At 34.0% G+C, this 25,656-nt stretch overlaps 1 protein-coding gene across 1 annotated transcript in view; it reads left to right on the top strand.

The window, feature by feature from the left end:
* LOC124361826 (transcription factor SUM-1) overlaps positions 1 to 25,656 on the top strand; it is an 89,017-nt gene that overhangs the window by 28,514 nt on the left and 34,847 nt on the right. Inside the window, exon 6 of the mRNA XM_046815821.1 lies at positions 9,729 to 9,810. Coding sequence (XP_046671777.1) covers positions 9,729 to 9,810 — 82 coding nt within the window. The remainder of the gene's footprint in view (positions 1 to 9,728; positions 9,811 to 25,656) is intronic.

Below are 25,656 nucleotides of genomic sequence, written 5' to 3'. Positions count from 1 at the left end.
TTTTTATCTACATAACATAATAAAGCTTTTCCGGCATCGAAACTATCCAAACCCAAACAAAAATTACATGTTTTTTATTTGTTTTTGGCAATATTTTTATATATAACAAAAAGCAGTAGTGGTTGAAGGTTATAAATATAAGAAACATTTTATTATATTATTATAAACAAGTGGAAAAAATTTGATCTACATAAAATAATAAAGCTTTACCGGCATCAAAACTATCCTAACCCCAAAAAAAATTACATGTTTTTTATTTGTTTTTGGCAATATTTTTGTATATAACAAAAATCAGTAGTGGTTGAAGGTTATAGATATCAGAAACATTTTATTATATTATTATAAACAAGTGGCAAAAATTTCAAAGGCATAGGTAAGTTACTTACAGTTTTATTTAAGAAATATATTGAATAATACAGCTTTTGGTAAACAGCGGCTATGATGAGAAATACGAGTATGTTGAAGATGTAAATATGTCCCTTAGAAGCTCTCTGATTTATATTTAACTTCTTCCCTGGCTCTTTTGTACTCTTCCTCTTTTAGTTTAGCTTAGTTCAGCATAGTGTTCTGTACGTTTTGTACTTTTTAGTATTGCGAACCTTACGCACTTCGCAGACGCAGGCGATCGTAGTCTTTTTTCTTTGCAATGTCAAGCTGTCAACTCAAAACCTCTTGGCCTTTCCCTTTTCGCTAATGTATCATCCACATTCGAATTTTAGAAGATTCTTCAGCCTTTTTTGGAAGTGGTAGAATGAGTACTTACGTCCACTTGAAGTCTGTCCTTTTTTATTAGCCCTATTTCATCTCTGTACAATCAAGATTTTATTTTGTTCAACATTGTTTTTGTAAGCTTTCTTTACTCTTCCTATATTGTTATTTACAAAAAAACACACTAAATTAACAAAAATAATGTTCACAGTACTTCAATTCATTAGTACATAGTAAATAACATAAAATTAAAAGCAAACATAACCACAACCAAATACGACCAGCAGTCAACAATATCTCAGTTTTGGAACACTTTTACTGAACACTCTGTATAGCTTCTAAAGCTGTATGCATATATTTGTAATTAATATTATAACCATATGGAATGGAGTTGGAATGTTTGTCACAAAATGCAAGGGTTCCTCCAAAAATGAAAATGACCGGTATAGTGAATGCTTACGATCCCCCCCCCCCCCCCCTAATGAAACAGTACTCAGATTGACTTGAAACTTTGTACAACTTTGTATGTTTAAAATAACCTAAGATACAAGAAAAAAATAGTCAAAAATTTATAAAATTACTAAAACGACAGTGGCAGATCCTCTTAAAGTCTATGATAGTCTTTTCCAGCCGGCCTTTTACTTTTGAAAGACTTCAAAGACGTTTTCAAAGAAACTAACGTGAGCAAAGAAAGCGAAATATAAAAACGACCAAGTTTACATTTTAAAGTTTGTTACGTGTTTCAAACGTTTCCGTGGGTGTTTGTGTGACCCCAAAATAATATTAGCTCTTGGAGTTCCGACGTTTGTTAATGAACTGGCCGCTTGCCCTTGTGCCACGATTCTCTCATTTATCCCATAGCAGACACCATCTCGGCCTTTGGATTAATAGCAGGTTTTAAATAAATGTAAGCTGATGAATCGGTTTAGATTTCAAAGAAGGTGGAGTAAATTAAAAATTATCTGGCAGGAAATGTATTTATATTTACTTTTATAGTACACTTCTATAAAAACTTTTCACTAATTGTGTCATTCATTACATACATATACTATGAGATGTGTTATTTGAGAATTTTAGGGTGATGATGATGGTTGATTTTTTTAGGTTATGTTATGGAATATCTGATGATATAAGAGCTAGTCACTTTTGTCATAGCTCAGTTCAAAATTAGTAATGTTTAAACTGATTTCTGAAGATTTTGGTTTTGTCATATCCAAAGTAAGCAACAGAGGTAAGTCATTTTTCAACGTTTTTTAGTCAAATAAGAGTAAGGTAGCCTTAATGCTAGCAATGCCTTTTGCTTAGTAAAAGAAAACTCTAGTAGTTGATTTATTAGCATTGGCAGTGTTTATTTTCTAAATTATTAAATGAAAAACACACTCAAAATATTTAAAAAAAGTGTCTTATGATACCGGAATTCTCTTATAAATAGGCGTGTCTTTTAGTCTTTTAGGCATTTTCATTTTTTATTCATAAAAAGTACAACAAATATTTGTTTTACATCATGAGATGTTTACTACTGTTGGTATTATTATTCGTCAGTTTTGATTCTCAGAAATACTAAACAATTGATTCTGAAAAGATCTTTATGAGTAAACTGTGAATACCCCTTCTCAATTGAGTGTAGTGGTGGTGGATAGAATCAGACCTTAAAATGTTAACATTTTTTTAATTTTCCAAATCCAATGGCATTGATTGATTTAGCTAAACATTCTAAAAGAAATGCTTTCCATACGCATTGGCAAATTTTCGTTTATCTCCCAGGAAATCGAACCCGTGAGCCGTCAGTTAAAGCGCCGCGCCGCAACGCGTATTCTGGTTGCATTTTGATTTAGAGACAACCACTTGTTAAGCCCAAATAATGTCTTGTTGAAATCCATATACTGCCAGAAAGAGACATTATATGTACTTTAAAAGTTATCTTATTGTGGAATTATTTATATATTGAAATAAAAATTACAAACACTCAAACTTGATTGTTACTACTTATAACATATTTATAACTATTAATAAATAATTTGGTTTATTAATTTAATTTTTAACAATGAATGTTGATTAGCTTTAAAAAAAACACCAGAGTTGTCCCACAACAACTAAAAAAAAGTATTTGGAATTACTTATCTTAACTTTAGAAATCATTATCATATTATAAATGTTTTAAATCCAAAAACACAATACATAAATAACATGAGAATAATATAAGTTATAAATCTCAGACAATCTTGAAGAGTACAACAATGAACTCTCGCTTGACTGATGCTGAAGCATTCTTTTATAATCTGATTTCAAAACAGTTGTCATTCTGTTCTGTCAGTACAGGCCTTTTGTCAATTTCAGTAAAATTATTGTTTTTCAGTAAATGGGAGAACACTTCTTAGTAATTTTTTGAAAGTTTGCTCAACCATTCTGCGTCCCTTAAAATGAAAAATACTTATTTACAATATTAACCAATAACTTAACTTTCAAGAACTACCAAAAAAACACATATAGGCCTAAGTTATTAGATTACAATGTATCTTTGAATTGTAATTAGAAAATCATTTTAAATTAAGATTTTAACAAATGATGAACTTAAACTAATTAAATAAAAAATTTGGGTTATATTTCTCAAAAATAAAATTTTGAATAAAATCAGAACATATCCAGCTTAAATTCTAGACACTGATAAAATATATTTTGAATGTGATAAAGTGTTATTTTGGAGATACAAACATTTTAGATTAATAATCTAAATGCAATCAGACCCCTAGCCAGTAATCAGTTGTTGTCGGTTCAAATAACAATAAATTCAATATAAATATAGTCAAATTATAACACCTTATTTGCAAAAAAATAAACATTGCCTATCGGTTGACAAAACTGTAAAATTATACTTATTCCTATTAGAAAATAAAACAGAACCTCAAGGAAAATATGAACTACAAAATTTACAGAGCTGAATCAATATAATGACCAATTTTAAAGCTATTAAACATTAGGAAATGTTAGAAAAAAGACAGAATCATTTGAAATTGAGTTTTTACTAAGGCATCCATTGGTAAGTGTACTGAACCACAGGTTACATTATAAGTCTGTAAGTTTAGAACCACATTTAACTTTATTGCCAACATTTGAACAAAAAAATTTCGGGGAACAAGGTAGACAACAAATGACCTGAAGAAAATAAAAAGGGTAGAAAATATATTAGTAAAAGAACATATAAATTTGTTAGATTTAAAAAAACCGTTAAAGTACATGATCTTTGATACCCCAGCGCTTTACTGACAGTATCCAAAGACATTGGTGTGTAAAATAAACAACCCTTAACAAATAAAAAAAATAATCCACAGATAAGTAGTATAGTATTCTGGGATCCACCGACCGTTAAATGCAATAACACTAAGTCGCTGCTGTGTCACATATGCGGGCCAGATGTGTCAGTCCGTGTCAGACGTTCTGTAATACGAATACGTGGGCTACTGATCCATAGTTATCGTTTGTGTCTCAAATTCCAGGAAATAACTGCTGAGTTGCTGCTGAGACTGATAATAAATTCAAATCTTCGTTTTTAGCTATCAATTAAATTGACAAATGTCGTTATATACTCGTCTACAGAAAAGCTTAAACACATATCGTGATGTGTCAAAAATAAAATATCAAAGATGTTCTAGGTACCTGGCCTATTGATTAGAATACAATATGATGCTATATAAATGGGATACATTTAACTTCTATACTTTAATTATATGTTTCTATAAATTAAGATTAGGAAACAGATGTAGAAAATACTGTTTCTGTGGAAATCAAGTTTGAATTTTTCAGCAAAACTCGTATAGTATTATCAAAACATAAATTATTAAAGTTTTAATCAGTCATCTAAAACATTAATTTCTCTTAAAACTGACTTTGTCTTGAAACTGCCTGAACCGAAAAAAGTCCCTAGTATGCGATATTTTTGACAATTATGCTACCATATTGAGTTCACTAATTGCATTTATGATTTTCGAGGATGAAGATGGAATTAATCACCCAAAACCGTCTGGCAAAAGTTTGTGAAGGCGGATTAAGTTCGAGTTCTTGTATTATCATCTGCTCCACTGTGCAGATATCGGCTGAAATATCAATCAACTGACAACTCATTTCATCATATCATGTATCAAGTCTTGTCTAACTTACGAAATTAATATCATACCTATTCAATCACTACATTTAAAAAAACTACAGTCCCTGTCACTATTTGTGTTTACAGCTCCAATTAATTGACCATTTGATCAATCAGTGGCTAATCAATATTAGTAATCTTTATGTAAAACATACCAGTTAAGGATCTAGAGACTAAATTTTGTACATAAACAACAAATTCTGTTTACAGTCGGGAAGATGGGGGATATCAATCCAAAAGCCAATATATGGAAATCCAAATAAACACAATTTTGATCATATTCAGCTGTCAAAAAGGAGAATATTGCGCGGTGCTGGCATCCGGAAGCCATCTGTCTCTCACAATACCCATTCTTACTGAATGGCAGTACATACAAATTGAACAATTAGTGGGGTAGCACAGCTCTTCTTCAACCCAAATGAAACAATTCCTTAGTAGGCCATTGGACCTAACCACAATTTACAAAGTTATTATGTGGCATGTACAGTAACAAAATAGTACATAAAAATCTTCAATTCAATCGGTGCATCGCAATGTATTTAATGGAGTCAAGAAAGTACTTGCAAGAAGCTTCATGCATAATTTCAAGTAAGTTTCAAGTAAGTTCGTTTTCGAGATATCATGCGGACGGGCAGAAATTAATTGTTTTTCAGCACCAAGAGTGATAGGCTTCGTTTACACTCAGCCAATAAATGATACCTTTCTTTAATGATTATTATTTCTTTCATTGGACTTTTGGTCACTAAAAGCTCGAACTAAATGCTTTGTTGATGGTGTAGGAAACCCTGTTGTCATGGGTACTCTGATTTTGTCAACTTTACCAATATTTTAGATTAGATAAGCCGTAGAGTGTCAAGGACTTAAAAAGGGGTGGCGCGAGGTTCTTTTCGAGGATGACGTGTAAAGATGATATAAAAAATAAAACTGAGTAATCGGTTCAAACAGACAATGTATCTTCATCATCGTCTTTGCATCCAACTGCGAAGGCGAAGGCGAGATATTTGTTCATCCAAGCCTTGTGTATCCTTACGGATTTATGAATATCTCCCTACCCAAAGGATACCACACAAAACTTACACCGTGACCAACACTAGACATACTGTATACTCATTAGTAGATTAGTCCTCTATCCATTCTACCACAAGCTGCCCTTCAGGAAGAGCCGAAGCTGAGTGATGAACTAAACTATTTACGTCTCTAGATATTAAAGTCGGACATTAAGCGCGGACAGAAAGACCGAAACGTGGCTCGTTGACACTAAAGTCGGGGCGACGTTAGCCGGATTATTTACACTGATCCTTTGTGACGTACGGGAATCACCCGGACTGTTACTGCAGCGATATTACAGCTCACAGTTTACTGGTTCTATTTGTGTAGGGCTTGACGAGAACCGTGGTAATGAAATCCATCAGATGGTAATGAACTTGGCATTAAAGTTCGCGCCTGGTGGGGGGGAGGGGGATCTGAAGAAGTGGCGTAAATCGTCCCCGTCCTCGTACAGTCCTCCCCCCCCCGCTCCAACAATGCTTACTAAAAGGTCTACAGCTTTTATGGCACACTAAACTCATCTCTTTATTGGGACATCACACAAATTGTTTTTAGAGGTTGGAGATAATAATAACTAAATATTCTTCCCATATTTCCTCTCCATCACTGCCTCACTGACGATACGTCTCACAGTTGATGCAAAACAAATAAATCATAGTATGGGAGCGGAATGTATTTATGGGACTGTTAAAGTGGCTAATACCCACCCTAGTTCCACAGGTTTTGATTGACTTAGTTATTTTTTGTTTCCATATAATGAAATATTCTTTATCTTCCTAAGGCGCAAGCATAAAATTACCAAAACGTCTATCCAGAGTTTCCTAATCTGATTTCAGTTTTGAAGCAGTTTTTGGTATTGGAGGACCCTTTTTATCGATCTGGGATCTGTTGGAAATTTGAACGACTGGTGTACATAAATTACGTTCTATAGTATTAGAAAACAAGGATTGCGACTAAGGACCAGGTAGAAACCTCGTACGCACGCACTCCCACACTCACGAGCGTAGAAGTTTAGGACCAGCCCAGCCCCTGCCGTTTTTCGTTCCGATTTATTCAGTAACGTCTTAGAAAATTCTGTCCATCCCTTAGATTTAAGAGGATAGTTAGAAGTTTAAAGTTAATAGAGATATGTACAGCTTTTCGTTATTTATTAACTTGTCTGTTATACGTACTGGATTCTTTGTGACTGAAAACCTGTAATAATTTCAACATTTACCTAACTCCAGGGCTGACTCAGCTTTGGCGGACCCCGGAAAAATCCGTCGACGTGGTCCCTTCAAATAGACGTGTGGCGAGGCTCGGCCTGGACCCCCTGAGGATTCTGGTAAAATTGTCCGATAAACTAGCGAGAGTACGGGCCTAACTAACTCTCCCAAAGCAGTGTACTGAAATTAAGATGTACTAGTCAATTAAATGCCATAATTAGTACTGGAATCAGGGATGTCCTTCCAGAATACAAGCGCAGTCAAGAAGGAATTTGAAAGATTATTACTCCTAATTTCCCATAAATTTTTGAACAATATAAATTTATGATCTCTAGACATAATCTTAAACAATTTCTAAATCAACGATTGATACTGAAAGGCCAAATCAATAAATAAATTACGTTTTAATGATCTCACAATTCAAGAAATCTACATAAACATATCTCGGGTAGAAGACTTCAGTGACTGCATCCGAGGAAATTTGGACATTCACATTTTAAGATGAATGGTGACACTGAAGGAGAGGTTGACACTAAGACAGAGGCTTGTGTCACAACTGGAAGCGTCACTTACAAGTTCCGGGTACAGATATGCGCCAACAAACTGCAAGCACAGACGTTACCTAAGATACTTTACTGGCTGCTGAGAGCGTAACGAACTTTAGCAGACGTTTTGACTCTTACTCAGCACTAAATGTATTAAGGATTCTAAAATTAAAGTTTTAAAGTTTTACACCGAAAGATGTATGTATGATTTGTGTTCACCTAACGGACCATCATTTGTTACGTTTCAAACAGTTTTCACATTGCATGTTTATTTCTCTGAATTGCACTAAAGACTGACTTACACTGAGCAAGGAGAATGTTGACAGGACGTTGATAGCCCTTCCAAGAACTACCCCATTCCTGGCGCTTATCTAATCACTAGAGCACAAATGGGTGATTAGATTAGATAAGCATGGTAAATGGCAAAATTCGTTATATGTAATTTTTCTTGTTGTTGTTGATTATGTTTTTGTCGTTTTGTTGACGATACTCGTGGTTTTATTACTTTTTATTTTTGTAAATCATAATTATATCAAATATGATTTATTAATCATTATTGGTATAATTAATTATTATTAATATTAATTGTAAAATTTATTGTTAATTATTACTTATTATTGTTATTGTCCTTGCTACTATTGCTGATCGTTCCATGCCTTTTGGCATGATTAAGTGTAAGGACACTAGACTCAAGTCCACAGTATTAACAATTGAAACAAGTATAAGGTAGACTTAATTTGTTGTAAGCATAGTATTGCCTAGCTATAGGCAACGGAAGATTATAACTAGTGGTATTCCATGTATTTGAAGTATATAATTATTTTTCAATGAAGTATGGAGTAAATCATTATTTGCTTTATTGCTTCATTACATATGTTATATGAGGAGTAGATACACCTCTTATCTGAACATTTAGATCACAAATCAAGTTATTACGTGGGCCCTACATAACAAATGTATTAATAGCATTCCACAATCAGAGGAGACAATAGTCAGTATCCAGTTGAACTGAAGATATTAGCAGATGATTGCGATTTGTCTATAGAAAATAAAGTTTTTTTTAAATTTATTCCTCGCATTACAATTTGTATAAGATGAATCATAAATCGAATAATTCAGGAAAAGGGAAAACAAAAATTTAAAGGTGGTTGATACATGGATCGTAATAAAACGTTCAAAAACGGTTTAATGCTAATGAGTTGTAGCAAATATCTTAAAAATTATTGAATATTGTGCAAACAGTAACAAAAATCTTATAGAAGAAAAAATATTTAAATTAAAAAGAAAGTCTACGTAAATGTTATGAACATTTTACCAACTAAATCACCCAGTCTAATGTAATGTGACTTATAAATTATGTTTATCTGTTCTTTTTTATAATTTTTGTATATATTGAGTTTAATATGGTAATCACTGACTTAATCCGAAACGTGTTAGTATAATATTAAAAACAACAACTAAAACCTCAAGGCTGCTTTGTTTTGCTGAACATTATTTATAAAATATAGAATACCACGTATCGTTTGAAGTTTGTTTTTGACGATGGAAAGATTGTGAGCGAAAGAGCATTTTCCCGGACATTTGCCATCGTTCAGTGATACAAGATGATCAGTAACACTAAGTTACGAGATCTGCAGTTTGATCTCTTCTTCAATTAAAAGCCTAAACTAATGCATGACTAAAATCTAGGTTAAAGTAACAAAACATACCAGAGCGTTTTGTCACACATAAGTCAGGAACCACAACAGCCATGCTGTGTGTCTATTCCATGCACACTAACTCTGAAAACTCTGAAACATGTACTTAATAAAAACTTTATCCTAGTTACCAGCTTTAACCTATATTTTAGCCATGCATTAGTTTATACCTGAAAAAGAGATCAGATTACAGATCTCGAAACGTAGTGTTACTGATTGTATTGTATAACTGAACGATAGAAAATGTCCTGGAAAATCCTGTTTCTTTCACCACGTATGTAAACAAATTATCGAGTTATCAATAATTCTTTTTTACTTATTTTAATGTAATGTGAAGTAAATATACGAGGAATGTTAAATGTTGATATTATTTTGCTTGTTTCAGGGCACCGGAACGTCAGTTCATTATTTGGCCGAAAGATTGCAACATTTTACAGATTCCATAGACAGGTTCGCTTCGAATGGAGGTGAGTCAGATTCAAAATGTATTTTAGGCATGAAAAACGCTATTATGAGTTTTAAATTACTATCTACTCTGTGCTAAATCAGGTCTACTGTTTTTATTTGTTCGAAATTTGATTAACAAAGACTATTTTCACATAAATTTCTTTTTCGCATTTGTGAGTTTACTTTTGTTATGGGAATTTTGGTACCTATGTAAGTTTATTTGGCATTACTAGGCTTCAAGCCCCACCAACTGGCCTTCTTAGTTGCCAGCTGTCAACTGAGTAATAAACTACTTTATTTGTCTTGGGGTCCAGTTGACCACTGTGTGCCGTTTATGGTTTTGTTTTCCTCATTATCTATATTTGATTATATTGGTAGTAATTTTTGTGGTTATTTTTGAAATAATTTACATAATTTTCTTGATAAAAGACAATTTATAATCAATGTTCAACCAAAAAAGGATACTATTTCATAAAACCCGTGGTTTGAATTGTATAGCCTATATTTTGATGGTCAAATCTTGATTTTGTGTAAGACATGTCATTGCGAAGGAATAAATACATTCATACATTGGATATACATACATTATTAGCTACTATATAGTTTTGCATCTAAAACTTTTAAAAACTCATACACATGGGTATTTTCAAAGAGTTTACATTTTTCGTCAAAATTACAGCATTTTGCAAAATCAAATTTATAATTGTTATATTTATTGTTTTAATCAATATATTACAGCTCGCACACACTAATAGTTTAAAGAAATACACAAAACGTATATAAATATAATTTATTTATATTTATATTAAGCGTGTTTTTAAAATGGGGTCCAGCAGACCCCTTGTGTGCCTGTTGAAGGACAAAAATATATATGTGTGCCTTTAGAAGGTTAAACGATGACATTATGAAAGGATAACAGGATATCGAACATTTGCCATTGTTATAGGTTAAAAGATATCAACACAACGTTTCGAGGATTGGAATCTATCTTCTTTGTCAGGTGGGGAGGTATTAGTACATACAAAAATAAAGAACAGAAGAAAGTAAAGAAAGAAAAGAAAAGGGTTCAAACATACCTAAAAGCTGCTTGGAGTCCAGTCCAGGAGTTGTCACTTCACAGGATGCAAGTCCCGAGCACAAATCACAAGTACGAGGATCACAATCGCACATCAAACTAGCAAACTAGCACAGGCTACAATGGGATACTAACAAGAATGTCGATTCCGGCTCTGTTAAATGTTAAAAAAAGGACGAGCTTATAACATTACATTAACTTAAAGAACACAATAGTTGGAGACTGATTAGGTTGATTCACCAAGATGATCCACACTGTAAGAGATAAGCAATGTCTTGTGTGTTGATTCGCATTTGGAAATCCTCCGCGCTGCAACCATTTGCAATAATAAATTCTATGAAATATGAATATAAACCGGAATAACTAAAGCCCTAATCCCGTGAGACCCGAGGCTGTTGAACTAATTGTAAATAATCCGGCTTTAAATAGCACTTGGTTTTGATAGAAACCTGCTTTAGTAGACAAAATACGGGACGCTGCCAAAAAGATGAGGCCAAAATTCAACTAAATTCAGCTGATTATGGAGGCGTTTGCAGCTGATTCAGTGCATTAACTGGTAATTGAAATTTGAATTTATGTTTGGGACTATTCTGAGAAATGAACTCACGTAAAATAAATACGTATAATCCATTCACATATAGCTTTATATGTGTGTTATATAGCAATACTTGGCCTTATTTGAGTATCCTGCGAAAGTGAATATAAGACGAAATTGGGACTAATTACTAACTTTTAATACTAAATAGGGTCTAAGAGCAGGACATTAAATCGAATTTTATTTATGTTAAGTTTACAGCATGAAAATATTATCATTATTCTACTTTAAGTGTATAAATTTAAAATATTTAAAATAAAAAACGTTAGTTTTTACGTAATTCTGTAATTCTTATACTTACAATGTGTTTGATAAATTCTTTACTTAAAGTTCATTCAAACAAGTCTTTGTTTTAGTAATATTTGTAAAAATTTAAGATACAAAACGATAGTTAAATTTAAATTAGTTTACAGTGATAAAATTTACTATGTTTCAAAAAATAGGTTTACAAATGTGTCGACGTAACTTAATTTCGGTATTGATCAGTTTAATGTTATATTAGGTTTTTTTATTAATAATTGTGTAGTTGGGTCTTACCAGATTATCAAAGTAAGATCTAACAAATTTCAACACTAGATTGAAATTAATTTCTTCAATTTTGACGAAAACTTCACAGATTGGTAGCCATCATCACAATATTTCCCACATCTCTTTCCTCAAGTAAACACTGAGTAACATCTGTTTTTGAGTATGGCAAAACTAGGAATACCGTTAGTATAATTTTTAATAGTTTTCTACCCATATAAATACTTAGTCTAGAGGCAATAATTTATTATGTTTTTCTTTTTTTTACGCAAATATTTTTATGGCTTTAATATTTATAAATTCGAAGTGCTTTGTTTGTTTCTTTTGCTTTCACGCGTAAACTATTCAACCGATAGGCCTACTACTAAAGTTCTACATGGACATTCTTACAGTCTCTGATAAGGCATATTCTTATTTCGAAAATCCTTCCGGGCTACTTAAGTAGCAAAAAAACCCCATCTTACTACCTAAAGTTGTGAAATATTAATTTAAAGAGCATATTAAATGTAATAAACTTTTCTGTGTAAACATTGTTTATTATTTTCAATTTGTTTACACATAATGTGTAAATTTTCTAAGGTGTATCCATTACATTTCATGCTGTTTTTATATTTCAGGGATTAGGTAAGTACTCACCTAGCTTATAAATGTCCTGAAACATATGATGGTCAGAATTTGTCTACGAAGTCTCCTTTTGAAGTAGTTGGCAAGAAGTACTCTAGATGAAACTTCGTTGGACTGTGCGTTTGAACTGATGTACGAATTCCAGCTCTTAATGATCTAAAATATTTTAAAATTTTCAGTTTATAAAGAAACAAATGCTTAGTGTCATTGTTAATGTACTTTTTAACTGGTCAAGATAATACGAATACCTGCAAAATAACTCCAGATGTATTGAACACTTACTTTGCTCAAATGGGTGCAGGAAACACCTCAAGTACAGATATGCTTAATTTTTATAAAAATAACTCACACAGTGAAACCAGGAGTGATTTTAAATTTAGGCAAGTGAGTGAGTGAGTATGAAATAAGACAAGTAATAAACAGCATTTCTTTATCAGCTTTCGGAGTAGATGGTATATCCATCCATATGGTGAAAGGCTTAAGTCCATATTGTTCTGGAGTAATTACTCACCTTATCAATAAATCACTGATGGATGGTTGTTATCCGACGGCATGGAAGAAAAGCGTCGTGGTTCCGCTCCCCAAGGTACCAAATGCTTCTACTGCCTCTCAGTTTAGACCTATTTCTTTACTCCCAACTATATCAAAGGTGATGGAAAAGGTCGTGACAGAACAAATTATTTCATATATTGAAAATGAGAAAATCGTGTCCGAAACACAGTCAGGATTCAGGAGAGGCTTCAGCACTTGCTCTGCACTTTTAAATATGGTCGATGAAGTCTGCAGGGCCAGAAATAACAAAATGTGCAGTGTCGTAGCTGCCCTGGACTACAGACAAGCCTTTGATTCGTTAAATCATGATGTCTTACTAGCAAAGTTGAAGTTTTACGGGTTCGATGATTTGTCTCTGAGGTGGTTTTCATCGTATTTGAGAGGCAGGTCTCAAGTGACAAAGGTTGATGGTCGGTTTTCAGAATGGTTACCTAAAGCTGTAGGAGTTCCCCAGGGGAGTTGTTTGGGGCCAATTCTGTTTATTTTGTATGTTGCAGGTTTGGACAGCCAGTTAAATTTCTGTTCATTGCATGCCTATGCAGATGATTGTCAACTCTTGCTATCTTACCATCCCTCAGAGGAAAACGAGGCTTGTATTCAGCTGAGAAATGATTTGTTAGCAGTTAGTAAATGGTCAGAAGATCACGGTCTCAGGCTGAACCCTGAAAAGTGCTCGGTCATGCATTTTGGTAAACAGACCCTAAATGCTGATATGGGAAATATTTCGCTCAATAGTGTTGATTTATTAAGGTGTGATAGGCTGAAGATTCATGGAGTCAGCATAGACTCGGAGCTTACTTTCAATAGCCAGATTGAGTTGATACATCGTAGAGTTATGTGCAAACTTAGGATGCTTTACAGGCTGAAGAATATTCTTCCCGAGGCTGCAAAGTTGCAACTTGTGCAGGCCCTTATTTTCCCTATAATTGAATATTCACTTCCCGTGTTTGGTTACAGCTTGAGTCAGGAACAACTTACAATTCTTCATAGGCTCCAAAATTGTGCAGTAAGGTTTGTTTACAATATTCGTAAATTTGACCATATTACAAGTTACCGCCGGAAAGCAAGTGTGTTAACTATTAAGGAGATTTGTAGGAGACAAACTGTCACTATAGTCCACAAGGTTCTTGACACTGGTAGACCTGCGTACCTGAACAAAAGATTGATGTTGCGGTCGGCGGTCAGGGAACGTCATACTCGGCAGGGACGCCATGCTGCAACTACCGAGGGTTCACCTGGAGAGGGGCAAGAGGGGATTCTCGTACTTTGGACCCAAGGAATACAATGCCCTACCACCTGCTGTTAAAACCCTACCCTTAAGTAGTTTTAAAAGGAAGTTAAAAGAAATTAACTTAAGTTATTAGGTAGCCACTTTTGTATACTTTATTTTATGCTGTTTCAGCTTATTATGTAATTGACCTGAGTTAATTTGAAAAGCAGTTTGTAAATACTGAAATTCGCTTGAAAATAAAGTCATTATTTATGTTATTTTATTTATTTATAACTACATTTGATAAAATGTTAAGTATTATATATACAAGGCAAAGTTTTTATCTACCTTTTACTACAAATTTAAAGACCGATATAAGACCCACCCTAGTACTCTTTTGACCGAAGTATGCATGTGATCTGCGATGTATAATTTCTTAATCGGGAAACAAGATAAAATCAAATATAGAACAAAACATAGTAAGAACGCAGTAAATTACAATTACGATTTGACTTCTTCTCTTGATCGTGACAACCAGGTAAACTCAACATTTTTATTGAATTAGCCCTTCTCACCATAGCTACGTTAATGTATAAAAAACCATATAATATAAATAAATATATGCATTTCTCTATAGGATAACAAAAGTATTGAGAAATAAGTAACAACTGTAACATGGTAAACTAGTCAGAGAAAACATGATAATAATCTATTTAGAAGATAAAAAATAATACAATATGTAAACAGTAATTTAATAATGTAATGCAATAACAAACTCAAATGTAATAAATAAATTGATAATACAAAAATAAAACCCCCAAAAATAAAGAAAACACTGAAAAAGCATAAGAAAAGCATGGCATGGCCTTCATAAGACGTCAGTACACTAATACACACTTATGCTAGGCACTATAGATGACGAAGAGATGAACCAAGAGAATGAAGATGAAGGCTAAAGTGATGTGAGTCTGCTCTTAAAAGCAGCTGCAGATAAATTAAAATATCAAGAGTAACTGAAATGATGTTCTTGTACTGTTGAACCCTAAGCATGGGACTGTTTGTTGCATAAGAATAAAAAAACATCAGAAATATAATTCACCCGAACCAGCATTGGGCATACAGGTGCAAAATCTACGAAACAGAGTGCAAAGGAGCGGGTAACTTGTAGCATAATAGAAAATGTAGTCTAACCTTTACTTTACATTTCAAGAGTGTAATCAAAACTAAATTAGTTGTCTATTGACAAAAGTAGGGTTCTCAGAGCTGTGTATTTAAGTAGCGGGTAACTGATAGTATATTATAATCCATTCCAAAAATGCCACATCCATTTTTGACAAAACGGGAATATTTCTCCTCGAAGAGACTGTCCCTAAATACAACAACAAACAAGTGTTGTTTCTGAGACAAAGGGTCCACTCGCAAGACAAAGTGTAGTGTTTGTAAGAATGTGAGAAGTGCCTGCCTTCGTCTCCGCGCCAGAGACGTGTAAATAGTGAGCGAGATTTACAAGGCCTTGGACAGAGCCGCCTACTCCACGGCGATCAATCTCCTACTAGAACATCTTGATATGCTCTTGGCAGTACACTCAAAGTCTAAGCCTATTCGCTAATACTAATCCTGGCCATCGCTATTCCTGGCGCTGATATTTCCCTCAAGTCTGATTTACAAGCTTTAATTTATTAATAGGATTTAGAAACGTTATTACAAAACGTGGAATATGTAGTGTCGGCCGTCTCTCAAAAGATATCTTATCCCGGAGCTCAACGCGTCAGGACATCACAGTTTATTTTGACGAAAATCCACTTTGTAGTTCCCAAACTAAGTGATTTAGCCGGTCATTTTTTAAACAACAAAGAAATCTTGATCTATGAGAATCTATAGGCCTAACTCGTTTTAAAGCGAGTATCTGCTGAATGTCTTCGTTGTAACTAATTCTCGTAGCTATAATTTTTATGTGAATGACTTATATAAAGTTAATAAGCCAAGAGTTGTAAACCAATTCAATGTACGGAATTGACGACCACTATTTCGTCGCAGGAAATCGATATATCCTTATTAGTTTAGATTGTATTAAACCATTCTTATTATTTGTTTAAAATTGTTTTATTGACGATGGAAGGTTAGAAAGGAAAATAGGATTTCGGACATTTGCTATCGGTGTATGTTGCAAAATGAATAACTCGACGTTTCGAGGATTGAAATCTACCCTCTTTATCAGGTGGGGAGGTAAAATATGTTGGCCTCGCAGTGGATTATAACAATTTTGGTCTAGAATTTTGTGACTAAAAATGACTCTCTACTGTGAGCCTATTTATTTCAAGATTAGAATTATTACATTCTTATTGTATAAAAAAATCCTTATGCATACGCGGACGGTATCATAACTAACATCAAGGTTTTTCCAGGTAGAAATTCAAAAGTTCTGGTTTATGTTGGAAAAATGTTCAAAGATTTATAATCTTGAAATATTTTGCCCTCGCAGTGGATTATAACAGTTTTGGTCTAGAATTTTGTGACTAAAAATGGCTCTCTACTGTGAGGCCGATATATTTCAAGATTAGAATTGTGTTTGTGTCAAGATCAAAATATTTCGAAACAGTATGAACAGGAAAGTTAAAATCAACTTCAACTCGTAATCGACCGATAGTTATATTACACTTATTTTAAATGTGTCAGAAGTATAATAATTATTCTTAAACTACATCAAATGATCAGCCTAAATATGAGTCTTGAGAATCCAGAGTACCAAAATTAAAAAAAAAAAAAAAAAAAATAAAAGTTCGGTGAAAATTACTTTTTAATTTAAAGCCCAAGGGTAAAACACTGGAGTAAATATATCAAAAGAAACCGATGTTTTATAGGAAGATTCATAGAAAGTCAAGTGTATGTATACTAATGTAACATGCTTAGTATGTCATGTACCCTGAGCACTTTAGGAATTTTGAATCTCAGAAGACCCTGTTATCCAAATACCTCTAATGGATCCCCTGAATACTGTAGAGCAATAGGTTGCTTATATAAAGATGTGTGATCAAAGCGACGGCCTGATTACGGTAAAAGTAGGATCCTGATGCCCAAGAATCTAATCAGCTAACATAAACTGTTAAGGACTCCAAGGAAACGAGCGTGTACAATTTGCAATAAGTTTGCTTTTCCAAGTAAATCACAATGATTTTCTAATTAGAGATAAACGTGCCTCTGATGACACTCCTTCCTATTCATATGAACGACGTTTTTACTTTTCTTAATTCAAATTATGGATGAATATGAGATAGATATTAAGAATTATAGGATATATGGCTATATACTACACAGTCTGGGTTGTGCAATTAGCAAGAAACGTCTACTGTCATTTACTTTGAATAAAAAAAAAAAACAGACTGACATTGTTGTTCAACCTTAGGGAATGTTTGAACTAAATGCAATCCATCCGCCTAGACTACAAAATGCAGTGAAACCTAGGTAAAGAGGCATTCTCATTGTGTCGTCATGTGTATAATTGAGTGAGCTACGATTTTCTAGACACGATCTCCTAGGACAGTAGAGCAACCGAGTTTTCTGCACATAACGTAACTATGGTGAGAAGGATTTATTCAATGTGAATGTTGGATTTAGTTCCAGTTCACCTTCCTTCAATTGTGCACTTGATGAGAGTGCTTCTTTTCTGGATCATACTATATTTTGTAATCTAGGTGTCTCTGATGTCTGATGTTGATGTAAAGAGTTCATTCTGAGCTTCTTCGTCGACGACTTGTTTGGATCTCTTCTGGCGAACATGATACTATATTCCAGAAGTCAAGTTTCTGACAGTGTCAGATTCAGGTCCCTGCACTAACAGGAAGGTAAACTGGAGCCAAACTCAACATTTTTATTGAATCGATCCTTCCCACCATAGCTACATTATGCGTAAAAACCAATATAATATAAATAAATATATGCATTTTATCTATAGGATGACAAAGTATTGAGAAATAAGTAACAGCTGAACGTGTAATACGACAAACTATCAAGGAAAAAATAACACAACTCAAATGTAATAGAGAAATTGATAATACAAAATTAACCAACCCCCTAAAAAAACACTGAAAAAGCATCTGAAAAGAATGGCATGGCCTTCATAATACGCCAGATGGAACACCAATACACACTCAGGCACTACAGCTGAAGAGATGAACCAAGAGAATGAAGTTGAAGACTAAAGTGATGTGAGTCTACTCTTAAAAGCAGCTGCAGATAAATTAAAATATCAAGAGTGACCGAAATGATGTTCTGCGCTGCTGAACCCTAAGCATGGGACTGTGTGCTGCATAAGAAGAGAAAACTGCAACATTGGTGAAAGCTACTAGTACCCTTGTTCCATGAAGACTTCTGTTTTTATGTTAGTAAGTTTATGATTTCATCAATTGAACTGATGTAACTCAAAGTAATTGAAAAATGTGGCATAATTTAAAAAACTCAACTCAGTTACTATTATAAATAATTACTTTTATTTTTTTGTTGTGTATAAGACCTCAAAAAGTTTTTACGCCTTAAGATGTTTCAATAGAGCTTCGTTGGTTGGTTTGCAAAAGTCCAACCTGTATGGATTTCGCTGAATCGTGTCAGGCGTCATTGTGGCAAGAACAGCAGTCATGCGTTGCCTCAAAGGTTGCACATCCATGATTTTTTCACTGTAGACAATATTTTTCACGTATCCCCATAAGATAATGTCCAGAGGAAGCACGTTTGAGCTTCTTGGATGCCAAGGAATAGGACTAACCGTACTGATCCAATTATTAGGGAATCTTTTATTAAGAGTGTCTCGAACTTGTGGACTGTTCGCCATCTTTTTGAAATATAAATAACTTTCGGGTTTCTTCTTAAACTAGGTCTATCTGTAGGAAAAATTACTGATGGAGCACGTCTAAGAATAGAGTTTCTGTGATAGTTCGTTCAATAATGAAGAAAGGTTCAATAACTCAACCGTGCATCTAAACACATCAAATGTTTTAACCTTGAAGAATCTCTAATATAGTCGAAATTAGGTTGTGTCCTAACATTTCATTAAGTTGTTCACGCCATATCCCTGAATCGTGACTGTGTGACAGGTCAAATTACGACATTTAAATATTCGCGGGGAATTAGCAGACTGTGACGTAAGTAAATCACATGTTATCGGAATTGAGATTTATTTAATTAATAACGGAGAAATATATTAAACTTTATACGGGAACAAATTAAAATAATTAAAATGAGTTAAACATAACCAAAATTCGTTTTTTTACAAAAGTACCAAATAAAATTACGCAAAAAAAGCCAATTGTGGGATAAAATGACTTGCGTATTGATGACATCAGAAAGCACATGTTGCAAAAATTTAAATAAAAAGCTATAGAAAAAATAATAAAAGAAAATAGAAGGACTTAAATTGATCAATAATAGTGAACGTGATAAATTTCGATAATTATGAGAAAAGAATTAAATTATATTCAATCGTGAAGACGCTGATTTGAACGGAAGAGGGGATGAGCATTGTTTGAGCCGGTACGCGGGGTTTTAGCCGGAGAATCTTTCTTATTTCTCTAGAGCTGAAGCAGGGAGGACGTGTACTCGTGTAGATCCACCTGGTACAGTAGTGATGCAATACGAAATTGTGCAATAGTGCATTAAAGTTATAATCAGGGATGGGATATTGTTGTAGTGAATAAATTAACAAAGCAAAGTGAGTACTATTAGTCAGTATCACGTCAAAATAAATTGACATCAAAGTGATTTGCTTTGTTTTTCATTGACTATCCCATCTGCGAAGAAGTGTGGTAAGTAAAGAAAATAAGCTTTAGCTCAAAGAATATTAAATTTCAAAACTTATTAAAATCAAAGTGATTGATGAGAACCCAGTGAACACTTTGTGAACTTTATCCTGATATAAATAATCATATTTATCAAAGCCTTCAATAGAGTGATATTCAGTTTGATCATTCAACCTACTTAAAAAAACCTGAGATAAATATAGACCTAGTGCTAGTGATATATAACGTGTAGCCTACTTTCACTAACACAAAGTACACTTCCAACAACACCACAGACATTGAAGTTTGATCATTATTTAAATACCGACTTGGAACAATATGCCTCAGCCAACAGGGGACCACAACACACGTTAAAAATCTGTTAAAAAGCTGATCGTAAGCAAGTCGCACAGCCAACGAGAGGCAACACACTTAAAAAACCGATCGTATGCAACGTTGACTCAATCATCTATATGTAATGTAGCTTCTTCATCTGTGATACATTTTAAGCTCGTTTCATCATTTTAAATTTTTATTCCTGGGTTTAATTTCATATACAAAGTTGGATTTTGTAAGCGTGAAGGTGCAAACGCTTGCGTAAACATTTGGTGTTTCGAGAATTCCCAGTGAAAAACTTAATGATAATAATAACTTCGCCTAGAAAATGCGTTGGGCTTCTTATAGAAAGAACTTTGGCGTATATGCTCCGCTGCTTCATCACTTGTTGACGCTTCCGGATTCTTGAAACTGCTCGTATTGGGCTGTTAGCATTAGGTGGGATCGTTGTCGTCAACGAGCTGATTAACAAACCAATTCAAAAAGCTGTTCTAGTATCAGCCATGGATGCTATGACGTTGATGGCTGATTAGCCAAATTGAATCTAAGATACAGTATATTCAGACTTCTTTTTGGCGATGTGATTTTTCATTTGTAACTCTGAAAATGTGACTAAAATACAATACTCATCTCTGTAGATGAAAGGTACGGTTTCATAATACAAGATTTTTAAGCTAACTCATTCCGACTGTTACTTCTACTCACATACTTACAGGAGGTCAGATGGAACGCGTAAACGGAATTTGGTGGTCCAGAATGACCAAACCTGGTTGTTTGTAGATTATAAGACATAAATAGAGTGAGGTGACAAACTACCGGTGGCCAGGGAACAGTGGACAGTGGGCCAGTCCGGTAATATACGGGAGAAACGCTGGCAGCAGCGTACCTGCGCCGTGCCGCTGTGATTAAACACTCGCATTCCATTACGCAGATTTACGAGCGAGCCTTCTATTTCCGTATCACTCCGCCAGGTAGTTGACGGAGTGTCTTCCGGCCAAAATAGTCCCCGCTTGTAATTTTTATGGGCTCGTTGAAGCATGAATCATATCCGAATAAACTCCCGCACACGGACAGGCCGTAAATTTACTACCCTAAATAAATTTTATAAATCGACTCGATAAATTACGGCACCACTGAAGGAACTACCGGCGGATCAGAAATAGGGACGGAAAATTCGTTCTATTATGAATGCGGCTTTCCGTCAAAGAAGAAATGGGGTAATAAAATGACAGACATTAGCACTTAGCCCGCGGTGTTGTTTATGGGAGGAGTCTACGGTTCGATTAAATAGTGACAAAAATAGTCGCCAGTGGCTAAGGCGAGAGTCTTGTACGTGCTCTGTCTCCGCGCAGTACATCCGTACATGCCGTCCACGCCCGTCACCTTCACACCCAAGACATGACCACGTCCAGTGTGCTTACAGAGCGTATCTAAAAGTGGTCTTTGATTTTAAAAATAATTTTAGTTTTATACCCTTTTAAACCCGTCAAAAATGTGTTGAGTGTCAGTAATTTAAAAAAGATACAATAAAGTAGTATTTAAAAATATTTGTAAAAATAAACGTTTTAGTACCAATAACTTTCCTGAGTTCAAAATAAAATAATCGGCTGAGCGTTAGCGAAGCTTATAACTCGTGGGGCTTAGAAAAAATTGTATCTGTTTGACTGTACGTCTAAGTAATTCAACAAAAGTACAACAATAAAGTATTATTAAAACACATTTTGAATATTTGTAAATATGAATGTAATTACCATGAGTTCAAAACGCTCAGCCTATAGTTCGAGAGGCTGGAAAAACTTGTAAGTCTGTGCGCTCAAGTAATTAAACAAATTGTAACAATAAAGCAATATTAAAGAACATTTTGAATATTTAGAAAAATAATTGTGTAAGTACCAAGCACTTGCCTGAGTTCAAAATCAAATAATTGGCTGAGCGTTAGCGAAGCGTATAGCTTGAGGGGCTGGAAAATTGTATTTGTTTGTCTGTCCGTGCGTCTACTTCGACACAATATTCAATAACTTAATATTTAAAAAACACTTTGAACATATAAAAAAATAAACGTGTAAGTAAGTACCAAGAACCTTGCCTGAGCTCAAAAACAAATAATTGGCTGAGCGTTAGCGAAGCGTATAGCTTGAGGGGCTGGAAAATTGTATCTGTTTGTCTGTATGTCTGTGCATCTAAGTAATTCAACAAGTTACAATAAAGTAATATTTAAAAACATTTTGAATATTTGGAAAAATAAATGTGTAAGTACAAAGAACTTGCCTGAGCTCATAAAAAAATAATTGGCTGAGCGTTAGCGAAGCCTATAACTTGAGGGGCTGGAAAAATTGTATCTGTATCCACTCTTGCGTTATATACTGCCCCTAACTCACTGGAACCTTTATTATCTAAACATGCTATGATACCTAACCCAATGAACGAAAATGGCAATATATCATCTGGCAAGAAATCTTAAGCCAGATTTCATCCGTAGAGTTGCTTGAATTTACATGACACTTTATTTCTATATAGACAAGAATGAGCCTGAATTTTAAATGAGCCTTTGAAATGGGCTAATATTATTTCTAATAGGGCAGTTTACATTTTGATAGTTTTATACGCCAATTTTTCTTTTTAAAATTACAAACATTTCTAACATAATTTGGAGATTAAGAACTCGCAAAAGACGAGGGATAAATGCTATGAATGTATTGTGGTATATGAGACATTTCATTTGGACCGTTACGTTTTCATCACAAATACAAATTTCTGCACGAGGTTGTTTGGTTATGAATAAACCAACAAACCGAGGTTGTTTAGTATTTTTATAACTAACCGGCCGTTTATTATACTACTATAATATGACATTTTTGAAGATAAAATATAGAGCTAAATTTAAACATTATGATTATCTTGAACTATCTTATTTAAGCTAATACCCAATAATTTTAATTATATTATAAAAGTACGAAATATTTTAGGCATATACGTGTTAGAAAGTTTCATATAGTTTTTGTGCAATTTTAATGTAGTTTTTCATGTACCAATGCTTTTTATCTAATCGCATTACTTGTTTCTCTGTTCATGTCTGAAGTTGTTCTAAAAATAAGTCTGCAGTTTTGAAAAATATTTTTTTATAAATATTTTGATACATCTAACTGTAAAAGCATTATTTAATTAAAAAAAAAAACTAATTAAAAACACAAAAAGTATTAAAATCTGTCAAAAATATTTAAAATTTCGTATTTCGTAAGGATAAATGGAAAATGTTATAACCAATAATTAAGTTAAACTATTTTGATGCTACTCCGATTCGATTTTTTGATGATCTACCTTAATGAAGTTTAACCTACATTTGTCTGTAGACTGTTGCCACCATCACGATTATATAATAATAATATCTTTATTGCATTATTTTAGCAATTTTATATCGTATCGCAATCGTCAATAGTTTAAGTCAATTTACACGGTTTCATCTACACATTCACACACCATCATACTCACAATTCATTCAATCATTCAAGACACAATCGCATTGACCTCAGATCCAGCACTCTCAAATATCCCAGCGGCTTATCATGAATTCATCAACAGAGTAGAAAGCCTCGGTTACCAAAAGGAGTTTGAGAGGCGTTTTAAATTGATTTTGCTTATTGGAAATTTTGCTTTCTTCAGGGAGCCTTCTGATTAATCTGACACCAACTTCTTGCGGTAGATGTTGAGCTAATGTCAATCTGCGTTGATGAGTTCGAAAGTTGGCCCTGCCTCTAGTTTCATATTGATGAACGTTCCTGGCACGAATCAAGGCGCACCTTGATCTGCAGTACATGATCATCTCAAAATTATAGAGGCAGGGCAAAGTCAGCAATCTCAACTCCGTGAAAGATTATCTACACGTAGGTACCAGTAGAATTGTGTGGGTTAAACTGTTGTCATACCCAAGATTATGTGGGTTAGGGAAGTTTCATATACTCGCCTTTAATACAGGGTTATCATAAAAGAATGGTGAAAATGAAATGAAATGAAATGAAAAATGTCTTTATTAGAGGCGAAGTTAGGACTATAAAGTCCTCTCTACCACTTAACCTCGTAAAAAATTAAACTAACATACATATACATGTATAACTAAAAATAAATCTATTTATTTACCTTATACATTAAAAGAATCTTAGCTTTAAAATAATAAAAAACAACATCTATAATTAATGTAACTCTATAAATATTTACAAAACTATAATAAGACATACACGCATGCATTCATTCAACTTGCATTCAGTTGCCTTAAGTAACACATTCCAAAGCCGCCAACCGCTATACCCCCTGAGCCCCCAGCATCAAGGCCCTGACCTCCGCCCCAAAGCGAGCGCGCTTATCAATGGCTCTGATGTTTTATAGGTAAGGCATTCCACAATCGGCAGGCAGAAACTGTAAATGACTTACTAAAGGTAGTTGTTCGATGAATTGGTATAGATAATAAGGATGTACCCCTCCTTGTACTTCGTTCACTTATTTCAGACATAAATTGAAAGTTGTTTGAAAGATAACTGGGACAATTTGTATTTAAAAGAGCGTGCAACAGAATGAGTGAGTGATAGTCTCGAAGATCTTGTAATTTTAATATAGATAATTGTTTGAAGAAGGGCGTTACGTGATCATCACGTCTGAGATTAAAAATGAACCTAATGCAAAAGTTCTGAGCACGCTGGAGTTTATTTGAAAGCTCCACAGTCATGTCATTAATGACTATGTCACAGTAGTTGAAGTGAGGCAGTACAAGAGTCTTTATCAGCATTATTTTAACCTGGTGTAGTAGATATGAAGCCAGCCGCTTGAGGCTGTGAACACCGGCAAAGACCCTATTACATATCAAAGAAGCCTGTTCAGTCCATCTTAAGTGTTTGTCAATAATAAGTCCTAGATTCTTTACTTTCTCAGAGTATTCTAGATCTTGGTCATTTAGTTTTAATTTGGGAGCCGTAGTAAAGTCAATTTTACGAACAAGCTTTGAATGACCTATCATAATACACTGAGTTTTGTCTACGTTTAATTTTAGTCCATGTTTCCAAGTCCAGTGAGTAACAGCGTCAATATCGGAATTCATGAGAGTCACACAAGTTTGTATGTCCCTTATAGAAAAGTGGCGGTATATTTGTAAGTCATCTGCATATAAGTGAAAATTGGAATGAGTAATTTGAG

The sequence above is a fragment of the Homalodisca vitripennis genome, chromosome 5 (genome assembly GCF_021130785.1).
Source record: "Homalodisca vitripennis isolate AUS2020 chromosome 5, UT_GWSS_2.1, whole genome shotgun sequence".
Taxonomy (NCBI): domain Eukaryota; kingdom Metazoa; phylum Arthropoda; class Insecta; order Hemiptera; family Cicadellidae; genus Homalodisca; species Homalodisca vitripennis.
This window is presented reverse-complemented; position numbering and strand designations above follow the sequence as displayed.